Below are 12,003 nucleotides of genomic sequence, written 5' to 3'. Positions count from 1 at the left end.
ATAATTCATCAATCACAGCTGCCTGTAACATGATTTACTCAAGCAGATTTCAGTGGAATAGAGGGAGTTGCATTGTTTTTTATGCTTTGGCTTGTTTGTTTTTAAATAGTTTACGAAACACTCATTTGTGCTGAATTATTGCTGAAAAGAGTTCATCCTTGGTAATCAGCATGCTGAATTTCTTTTTCTTTGTACAGAAATGTTACCTCTTAAAATTTATTTTAAAAGGCAGAGTGAGTTTTCAAAACATTATTAAGGCAGAGAGCGCTCCATACTTATCAAAGGTAAGAGTAAAGCTCAAGGATTTTGCTCTGGGGGAAGGGAAGGCAAAAACACATATCTGAAAAGCATTACTAGTTTTAGGGCTATGTATTTTCTAGCTGGCTTTACATTGTTTTTATTATTTGTTATACCAGCATGCAAATGTAATTGAAGAGATGTTGCTCTTTCCTCAGCTAGCCCTTCACACGGTTGTCACACGGATAAAATCGCTTTTATGCAGCAATCTACACAAAATGGACAGAAAACCATGTGCCACTTAAAGTGCAATCGCTTGATACACAAAGAAATACAGGTGAAACTGGGGGCACCGCAATGTGTGTTACATTGCTCAGCATCTTGCATTAAATTCAGCTTCAGGGACATGTTGATGCCTCAGATGGTCCTGAAGTAAAGCAGCATTTCCACAAGTAGATGCAAATATAGTTTAAAAAGTAAAAAAAGAGTGAGAGAAACTGCTAGAAATGCACACCTACACAAAGATGGAAATGCTTTTACTTACTTGTAAGCCCATTTGAAACACAGAGTGACCCATAAAGTTAGCCAACATTCGAATTAGAGCTGCACCCTGTGGGAAATAATAAAGGAAAAAAAAAGATGTTAATATTTTTGCATGTCAGTATTACACAATCATAACAATCTGAAGTAGTCATTTCCATCCAATGCTGTCCATCTTGGAAACCTATTTGTGCTGGGATGAAAGAGAGTTAGTGTAGATAATGCAGATGCTTACAAGGAAAAGTGAGGGAGTAGACTGTTATTGTTAATATCTTGCTCCACATAATGAATAAGGTGCAGGTCAATAAACACACTCTCTCCACTGTTGGAGCACAGATGTGTCAGCTCCACAGCTGGTTGTTCCCAGCCCTTCTGTGCACTCACCAGAACTGGACAGTTTTAAAGGAGGGCAAAAAAGAATGTTTGTGCTAAATTCTACCATAGTGATTATTCACAATATTTACTTTCATCATCTAGTGATACTACTTTCCTTTGTAGGAAACATTATTTATCCACTAAGTAACTTGGGTGGGGCAACCCAGAACATCTGTAGCAGAACCAAAAATATATAAAAGAGATCAATCAAAATCCTTAATTACATTCTTCCGCTCATCACACATCACTTTTCCTACTCACTTATTATTATTCCAGGGTCCCCTGGTTTCTTTCTCACAGTTTAAATTTCACGTAGTAGCAACAGGCATATATTTACCTAGGCACCTGAACTCTACTGGTTTCTTTGAGAAGTAAGCAAGAAAATACATTCAGATGATCTTGCCCACAGAGTCTTTTTCAGTCCAGAGACCAAGAACTGTCAGATACACATAAAAAAATAATTATAAAATTCCTCTCACAGGTAACATTTAGCCACAGTGGATGGAACTATGGATGGCCCCTACATACCAAACAAAATAAAAAAGCAATAATAGACTGAATAGGAGATCCAAAGCACAAAGGCAGGACTACTCTCTCAGGATCCATCTGATTTCACAGCTACTTTAGAAGTACTTCCTACCAATTATTTCCTTCAGGAAATCCAGAAGTCCTACTTACAGCTTCCAGAACAATGTACTTGTCCCAGCTCTGCCACCTTCCCCACACTGGGAAGACAAACACCTTCTTGACTTACTTGCTGATGGAAAGTATAGGAGAGGAGAGGAGAGTGAAGGAAAGGGATTCCAAAGAAAAAGCAGAAAACAGAAAACCAGAGAATTCTGAAAGGAAAAAAAAAAAAAAAAACTGTCTTGGACAGAAAGAAGGAGAAATGGAGCAAATACAGCCCTTGGTGTGTGAGGGAAAGAAATGGGAAGAAGACAGGAAACAACTTAATTCAGTCTTTCTTGCATGGAACAGAGAACAGCAATACATTTGTAAGAAGAGCAGAAGCAACCAATATATTCCCAGCTCTGGGAAGGAAAGGGAAAGTCAGCAAATCCTGGCACCCTGGAGGTGAAGAGAAATGGGGTTGCAGGATCAAAAAGCAAGAGGTATGCAGAATAACTGGCGTAAGGAAGAGGGGCTTACTGAAAAGAGGAGCTCAGAGGATGACCCTAACCAGAGGATTCTGGGAGACAAAGAAGGTATGTGCAGTAAGTTCAGTCACAGAAGCACTGGAACATACGGCGTTGAGGTCATCTGAATGGCCCAACATGCTAGTGTTTCCACTGCCTATTCACTAGACATTCAGTGAACTACATGAGATGTCCAGAAGACCTACATTTCCATACCTCCTGAAAGGTTCTCTGACTCAGACCTAAATCTACAGAAAATCCTAAATCACAACAAATCTGTCCCACTGCAGAGGATGCTCTTTGGAAACTGTCAGTATCGTTCCCTGAACACCCTGACATGCAACTGATCTGCTCTTCACTTCACTCTTGGGCCACTTCTGCTCTGCCAATATTTGTCCAACCAAGGAATGATATATGGAGTCTTGATAAGTGAACCTGTCTCTCTTACAGGGCAGAATGACCATTTATTGATGATATAAGTGCTTTCCTCTAGGCAGTGGATGACTCAGTACCTTGTCAAGAGGTAAAACACATTGGTTTAGGAGGTCTAGTGGAAAGCCATTCTTTCCTACTCAAAAAAATGTACCTATGTTCCTGCCAGTGCAAAATCTGACTCACCTTAAGCCATTGTACCCCATCTTAATAAAAGTCTATTCAGATTAATAGACTGGATATTCAGTCAATGATTAATGGCACTACATGGCTCTGGTGAAGCACTTTTCATTAGCAAATCCCATGAGTGTTTTGTAAGACAATGATATCAGTATCCTGTAAATTAAAGGGAAACATCATAATGAAATAATTTGCCAAAGATCATCCAGCATGCCTCTCATATAATGTACGACACAGTCAAAGCTTCCTCAGCCTCAGCACTGCTGTAGGAAAGGAAGGCAGAACATATCAGCTACTCCATGGAAATTAACTGCACACACAGTCCTCTTCTGCAAAGTGCTCTTGGGAAAAAGCATGCTCATGGGCAATTATCCCATATTGGCTGAAGTGCTGTCAGTTTATGCTCTTTCTTTCCATGAAGAAACTTATTTGCACAATCACTCCAAAGTAAAGACTATCCATTATTAAAATTAGGAGCAAAACTCCATTATATGTGAGCTGAACTTGTCTTTGAAATCTACAAAATGCAGAGCCACAGCTAAAGCATTGAGTCTATTTCTGTCCATGCTAACATAAAATAAAGTGATTGGAACCCTGATCTCAGGTGAAATGAAACTGATTTTTAAAGACTCACTCTCCTATGTTTTGATCCTGTGGTATCACTAGAGGTCACACTTACTGTAAGTTAATTTAATTATCTGACTTATTGAACAATTCAATTTTATTATATCTGAATTCTTAAACTAAATGTTTCACTTGCAACTTGCATCCTGTAATCATTTCTTATAAGCAAGAAAGTAACACAGAATTTTTTTAACAGGAAAAAAAAAAGTGAGTCTTAAGTATGAACTCATTAAAATGTGACTACTGCATTCTACACAGTACTGTTATACAGGCTGGGATACATCTGACTAAATGCAGGTATCTATAGCATCTGTGTCTACAATTAGTTTAGTTGCCTAGATTTCCTTGGACAGCACCAGTCACTTTTGTGTGAACGTTATCTCATCTTAAAGTAGACTTCCAAATAGATCAGATGAATTGTACCCTAAAAGCACCCATCTCTTGTAATTCACGCCTAAAGGAGCCTTGGGTGACTAGCTCATATGCACATATCTGCACTGCAGACATCTAAAGTGAGGTGAGATCAATTCAACTGCATCATCCAAAAAGGTCATACAGAGACTGATTCCCCACTCTGTTACAAAAGTTTTTTACTAGTTAGTAGTTCCCAAGGATTTCTGAATTGTGGAGATATAAAACTGGTGTGACACCATCTTTTTCTACATATACAGTCATATAACAGATATCATATCTTGGTTTATTCAACATTGTCCTACCTTCATGTAAGAAAACAAGCAAAGGCAGGTCTTCAAGAGAAGGCCCTAAAAAGAGGGCAGTATGCTTGCTAGCTGAAGGTGGGGGTTTCGCACCAAGCAAACAGCAAAGAAAAGCACTTAAAATAACAAACTGGTGAAGCAGTTGCAGTAAAGGGAACAATGTAAAGATCAGTAAACAAGCAGATAGGATTATGCAGGAGCTAGAAGGCAAGGGGCCATGTGTGAAGAGATACAAATGAGCCGTAAACTCATTCAGCATTATTCTTCTAAGGACCAAAACCTATGTCAGTATTCTAAAAAATACTTATGAGAGAAAAATGCTACCAACAAAAACCAGAAACCATGAACTACAGCTGACTGTTGTGAGGGTGAAATTATCATTTTGTAAATGCATTGGGGTGGGGGAAGGAAAAGAGAGCATAGAAGGCTGACCCATACAAAGCAGAACTCTTCCATCCTTCACTTCCACCAAATCTTATAATTCTTTCCTAGAATATTAACTTTTTTTGTTCTGTTTTTGTGTGTTTTGTTGATATTGTTTTAACCATAGGACTGAGATTCACCTGACTGAATGCAGATACCTCTATTGTAGCTATCTGATGCTTTCTCAGTTTTATACAGCTGAGCCAGCTGCTTGACTCCCTTTAAAGGCAACAGAGAGAGAAGTAAGCACTTCAGCTCATCATGATTCATCTCATCCAAAGACATGCTTTTAAAATAGGACAGATTAATTTCACCTTAAAAGTGCCTATTTATCTTCACTGATGATGCAAGGAGGTTAGAGGGCTAGACGTTGCAGGAGTCTATACAGTGAACATCCCAAATGAGATGACACGAATTCCTCAACTTATTCTGCAACTTACAGAGCAACCTTAGTAAATGTGAAAGCGTAAACAGTGCAAAAACACCTCCCTCAGTCTGTGAAGTCTGAGACAGCATCTGCAAGGCTCACCTATCCATTTATCTATTGTAAAGCCAAATATCAGTAATAATAATCACACAGACCTCATTTCTTAACTGAATTTCCACCTTGCCATCCTTGCTTAGGAATGAAAGCTGTTTGTTTTGATTTCATTTAGAGCAATCCCTTTTGTGACATACAAACTAAAACCAGGCAGTATCTTGGTAGGTAGAACACCAACATGGTACCCAAGACCTAAGGGTGGAGTGAGGTACTGAGAAGAGGAGCATTGGACTACCATCAAAAATTACATAATTGAATTTATTAAAAAAAAAAAATAGTATGTTAATTTTCAAAGAAACCTCCACCATTTATCTTTGTTTTTATTCTCTTATTAAAAAAAAAAAAAAAATACAGGTGATTTATTAACATTCTTCTGTTGTGCACCAGCCAGTTCAAAATCAGTCTTGATTTACATGTAATGGCATCGCTTCTTTTTCAAATACAATGGGACACAGATAGGAGGTCTATTTTTCTGTATACTCATACCCTTGCAATTCAAGATTAGGCTTACCTTCTCTCTAGCTAAGGGAAATGTGTTACCCTGTCCTCTACCTCAGTTACACTAGATTTTATTCATATTATTGTTAAAAGAGTTATTAGCAATAATAACTTCTTATAATCACCTTCATCTTCTATGACTAAAACAAGGCTCAGACCACATGCAGGCACTCACAAAGGTACCGTTTTTTCCTAAAGAGCTCCTCGTTTAGGATGACAATCAATACACAAAGTTTGAAGGCTACTAATATATACCTGACATATACTAGTATTCTTTAATGAATCTGTCACATTACACATACATTAAATAGCTCCCTCATTAAACTACTTACTCTGAGCCACAAGTAAGGTGCCTTGTCAAAATCTTTTGTAAATTCAGTGTCTACTGACTTCCTCCAAGAATTCTAGCTGGTTAGTCAGACAGTATCTCCCTTTGCAGCAGCTACGTCCAGGCAAGACCAACATATTTACCCATGTGCTCAGTTACCTCACTCTTTACATATTGGAGTCTCCACTTTGCTAGAGAAGAAAGTCAAACTCATCAGTCTATAGGTCCCAGGACTTGCCCTGGAGCCCTTTCTGTACATTGCCCCCAGCAATTTTCTGGTGCAGTGGCCATTCGCCATTTGTAAGGATGGTCTATGCCCTATTGCCAGAAGTCCCGCAGCTCCACATCTGGCTACCTTCAGAACTCATAGATGGGTGCCACCCAGCTCTGCAGACTTCCTAACAATTAACTCAGCTCTTTTAGTTAGGATTTCCCAAATACCTACCTCAAATTGATAGTTTCTGCAACCTGTCTGATACAAACAATAAACTGAGCATGGGAATCCACACATTCTTCAGCAGGAAAGACGACTGCAAATAATTCATTGCACTTCTCTGCTATATTCTTAAAAATCTGAGTCCCCCTTCTACACCTTAGCCATAACATGGCCCACCACCAGTAACCCAGAGTCACAACAGCTGTATACACTCAAGACAAGCATGAACTTCCTTAGCAGAATCACTCCAGATCACACAAACTTCCAAATTTTGCTTAATATGTTTTGAATAATAGTTGAAATGTATCTTAAAGAAATGTGAAAGAGATTTTTTTAGAACTGCAATTTTAATAAAAGCAGCATATGGGGTTTGGAGTTTTTTTGTGTGTTTTGGTTTTTGTTTTGGTTGTTGTTTTTTTTTTTTTAATGTTGCACATATTTTTTACAGTACTCTGTCACACAGAGGCCTACGGGTATCCACAATCAAATGGATTCTTAAGTAAATAATTATTTCATTACAGTTCAAAGTTCCTTTATTTATTTCTCAAAATCTTAGATAATTCTGTGATTTTAGGTTCATTTCAAATATTGGAAGAGCATGTTACCAAGCACTCACACAAAGAACGCACATTTGCACATTATTTTTGTAATGTGAACACTAGCCAACAAGTAATATCCAAGTCACGTTTTTCAAAACAATCATTCTTCGTTGGTACTAAGCAACCACAGCTGGATGCCCCATGAAATTTAGCTTATTGGGAAAAACACAGTGTGAATCAAAGTGAAAGAACAATGTACATCAAACATGTAGCAAAAAATGTGACATTTAAAAAAGAACTCTTACATAAAATTAAAAAACAAAATGAAATCTTTTGAATTCTGGAGAAATTTAACACAAAAAATATGTTTTGACTAAGTCACATCTGCAGAACTTGCTCAAATGCAGATACAGAATAGTGTATATGCATGTAAATTAATTATTAAATATGGTCAAGTGAGTTGCTGTGCCACATGACATGCAATGCACTGAATTAACTGAATTGTCACCTTCAGCACCTTAAAGAAGACGACCAAGAGATGGGAGAAGTCTGGCTGCAATGTCTGTTGAGCAACAGGAGTGACCTTAACCCAGAGGTGTCAAACTCATTTTCACCAGGGGTCACATCAGCCTCGCTGTTGCCTTCAAAGGGCCGAATGTAATTTTAGGACTGTGTGTAACTACTCCTACATTTATACAGTCCTAAAATTACATGAAAATGAGTTTGACCCCCCTTTCTCAAACAAATGAATGGGCATTCCTTAGAACTGCAAGAACAACTGAAAACTGGGTAATTACTTTCAAATCCAGGAGTTGAGCTTAAATTGCACTTCCTTAATCAAACATATTCACCATATGCTCTTGCTTTTTTTACTTTTTCCCCAAGAGAAGTCCAATCATTTCTCAGCTCCCACTCAGAAGGTCATGCTGAAATGTATTTCACCTTCCTTCTTTTGTAATCTGAACCGTTTTTCGTGGCCTATGGCCTTACTCTGATAGTCGGGGAACAAATGTGTCCTGTCCATGTCATCAGTTACAACACAGTACTGTGGCGAGCTCCTGAGAGACCTCTGCTGAAGTCCTTCTTTTGAGCACTAAAAGCAAAGATAATTGTAAAGCCTTCTCTGGAATTCTTCAGCTGTCGCTATCTAAAACATTTCATCTCTGGGAACTGCAGAAGTACTTGCTGAAAAAGTCTTTTCAGGGAATTAATTAGACTGTATCATGAGTCACTAAATCCCTCTTTCATTTTCAGAAATTGAGCACTGTAATACACCAGTTTGGCTGTTTTCTATATTCTCCAATGGCACCTCCAAATACAAGAAAAATGAAGCCTAACACAAGTGAATTTGATGAGTATGAATGCTTTCTTAGTTTATTGAGATAACAGAACATATTCCTTTAAATGACTACACATGTGCCTATGATTTCCCCCCTGTGACAGAAATGTAAAATGTTCAAATTAATTCCTAGAGTCTTTCTCTTTGGAAAACTTCTGTAAAAGCCATGAGAAGAAGGAAGGAGATAGGTATATGTAGACTATACAGCAACTGGTACAAAATGTGACAATATGAGCCTAATCCTGAAATTCTTAGTCCAGGCCATCATTCAGTCACACACTGAAATACCTTAAGCATGTAAGAACCCAGCTTAAATTCCATATACTATATAACTATGTCTCGGGAGAATTTGGGTTTGACTGTAGTAATTTAATTTATCTTCTTTACTTTTTAAAGTAATACAGAATTTCCAAGTGATATTTGCTTATCAAGCAGTGCACACACACAAGTTACTGTATTATAGATACTCAGCAATAAAACCAGGATATATTTTGATAAACAAATTAAACTTACACTATTTTTAAAACTTTACTTACAGTGTGGATGAACCAATGTATTAAAAATCACCAAACATACCCATAAACCTGTAACGTACAGTGCTAAATCATCAAAGATGCATAAACTGATCTTCTGTTGTTTTTATAGATCGTAAGGCCATTTATCTGATGCCAAAACATCTCTGAAAAAGCAACATCATATTCATGGAGAGCTTTTCACTGGGAAATCATAATCATTTTCTATTCTGACAAACACAGCTGTTGTAGGGCTGGATAATACCACAACGGTCAGATGGTAAGATGAGCCTTGGTGAAATGTTTGTCATAGACATAAATTTTGTTGCAAATTTTAGGAACATGACACAATGAACAAAATTCAGAAGTAAATGACCATAACTAATCCTGTTCTTCAGGTGCATATTGTCACATCATTTTCCTTGAATAATAAAATGTATCAGTTGCCTAGACAAAATGCTGCTAGGATCTCATTTACAACAGTAGTTTTATTTAGCCTTACTACCAAAATCACTCTTACATGTTCTGACACCAGTGACAAGGACAAAAGCGTGTTATACTTTTTCATTAAATCCTTCTATGAGGAAATCTTCAAGGATGGACAAACACAAGAGGATGACAACATCATCTACATAGATGGGTCATCAGCAGAATTCAAATAAGTAGCGACTAAACCAGCGCTTCTTAAAATCTACTGTATTGAGAAACTCTTGCAATAATAAAACTGGCTCCACAAATCTGTGTTTACCATTAGAAATAACGGACAAAGGTTTTCCCTTTTATGATGAATACTTACAGAAGTGTTTTCACAGTCACAGTTACTTCAGTTGAAAGAAGAAACATATCACCTTTTTACCAACCAGCTCCACAGAGAAATGAAAACCAAATTAAATGAAAAAAAAAAAATGTGATGATTGTCCATTGATGACCATCTTTGGCATCAGTATGGTCTGATAGCTATCTATTAATCCAGCCAATGTGTTCTGTAGTTATATCATATAGCACTTACATTTTTTAACTAGATTATTCGGCCATAATAAAACAAAGAGTTTAAAATTGAAGATTAATATTCCTTTTATTTTTAGTTAACTAAATGCCATACAAGAATCTCCATCCATTTGCTTAAGACTGTTTTGCAACTAACTACAGTTCAACATGCCGTTCTACTGGCTCTCTTTTAATATTCAGAAATTATCCATTACTTAAGCATACCTTTAAAAAACAAAAAAACAGTGCAGCAGAGATTGTTCCAGAGAGCTCCCTTCTGAACAGAGGTCCTGCAGGCCTGCAGGATCATATTTTGACGAAAATATTTACCATATTTTTACGTCAAGTTTTTCTTTTTAGTCTATTTCATTACCTCAAGTTTACTTTCTATTTTAAATTCTTACAAATTGTTCCAGGTTACTTTTACATTTGTACTTGTTGCTATAGTTTTACTGATCTGAACTAGGATGTGTGCCAGTAAAAGTTATCTTGGGCATCATTGTTTTTTGGACTCCTTCAGGGGAAAAACAAAACTACCTGTAAAGGCTTACAAAGGCACTTTCTGCTTTGCTCTTTGTTGAAAGCTGGAGAATTAGAAAATGCAAGTACATTTTAGGAACGCTAGTGTGCTGGCTGGTACCTCCATGTACACCCACCTTTATCAACATTTTATTTTACGTCATAAAAAATCTGAGACACAGACATACTATTCTGTTCCTTTTACTCCCTGTCAGGGAAAGATGTATAAGAGATTATGACAAGGCACAGTGTACTGAGCCACCACTGCTGTTTCTGCTTTGATCACCTCCTCTCACCTTCGGGGGCTGCTGTTTGCTGCTCCCTTTTGATGGGGAACAGGCAGAAGAGGGTCCTGCACCACAACAGTCTGCATCTTCCCAATCGCTTTGCCTTGTGTTGGCCTGACCAAGCTATCTAGTCTAATGAGCTCTTCTTTAAAACAGGGTGCTTCTATCAACATTTATGCTCTGCTTTTACTGTTGCCAGTCAAACCCATATACATTTCTCCCCAGTGTGGAGAACAGAACACTCCTAGAACACTGTAGGTGTGTAGCTGTTTATATACCACACACATTGGTTTCTATGTTTCATCTTTAGAAAATACTATCTTAGCATAAACTAAACAGTGTAGAAGGTTAATGACAGTTTGAGTCAGGTGTTACAAATTAGCACCCACCAGCTGGAGTGGTACAGACTACATACTTTAGGTCAGGCGCTCTTAGGACTGCTCTGATCCTGAACCTAAAGGTTTCACCAACTCCGAGTTTCGATGGTTTTCACATTGGAAGCAGTAATGACCTACAGCTTTTTTAGCTAAACAGAAAGAAATTATTTTCATTACAGGAGAATTCCTCTGTTACAATGGATTACGAGCAAATGGCTCCTGAAAGCACCTTTTGTAATCTGGGCATTGACCTGCTGCGCTCGCAAGCCATGGAACAGAAACCACCATCACACAAATGCGCACCCAGGACTTAATGGCATTCACAGGCAACATCACAGCTAAATCAGTCAGGGAGAACAAGAAGCTCTCCCTTCACACTGCGGTAAGGGAATGGATTGCAAAGCCACGTGAATCGTATTGTAAGGCTTTTAACTAGCTGGATGTTATCCTATGCTACTGATTTAGTTACATGAATAATTAAAAATAAAACCTGTTTTCCTATATTTTATTATTTATAACATTTATATAGTATTTATTTCACTTTTTGGTGGTCATTTCACTGATGCACATTGTCACAATGTCATTGCACTCATGAAATGAGTGGATTTTCACTCTGATACTAATCCTAGTTTTACTGGGAGAACACATGTTCTTGGCTTTTTGTTTGTTTCTTTTATTTTGTTATTACAGTGCCAATATCCTTCTCAATGCCTGAGGATCAGAAGTAAAAACCACAAAGTTTTTAGAGAGCTTTTCCAGTGACTGCAGTTAGCCCTCCTGTTCTTCCACATTCTTGTAGAACATGTTATGCTGTAAATTTTTGAAGAGAATTATGCTCTAAAGGGTGAGCAAGCCACTGCTTCCAATTTCTTGAATTCTCCTTTGCCAGAACTGTTATTGCAACATACAGGGAAGCTGAGCATTTTTCTTTATGCAAATTTTTAGTTGAACAGATTTCCTGAAGCATAACATTGCCT

General features: G+C 37.6%; 1 protein-coding gene across 2 annotated transcripts in view; it reads right to left on the bottom strand.

Moving 5' to 3' along the window:
* TRHDE (thyrotropin releasing hormone degrading enzyme) overlaps nt 1–12,003 on the bottom strand; it is a 218,370-nt gene that overhangs the window by 96,984 nt on the left and 109,383 nt on the right. For both annotated transcript variants that reach the window (XM_065844053.2, XM_071799303.1), the window contains exon 7: nt 782–847. In XM_065844053.2, the coding sequence (XP_065700125.1) occupies nt 782–847 (66 nt within the window). The remainder of the gene's footprint in view (nt 1–781; nt 848–12,003) is intronic.

Source organism: Patagioenas fasciata, chromosome 1, assembly GCF_037038585.1.
Source record: "Patagioenas fasciata isolate bPatFas1 chromosome 1, bPatFas1.hap1, whole genome shotgun sequence".
Taxonomy (NCBI): Eukaryota; Metazoa; Chordata; class Aves; order Columbiformes; family Columbidae; genus Patagioenas; species Patagioenas fasciata.
The sequence above is the reverse complement of the archived record's forward strand: the minus strand, read 5'-3'. Positions and strand labels throughout refer to the sequence as shown.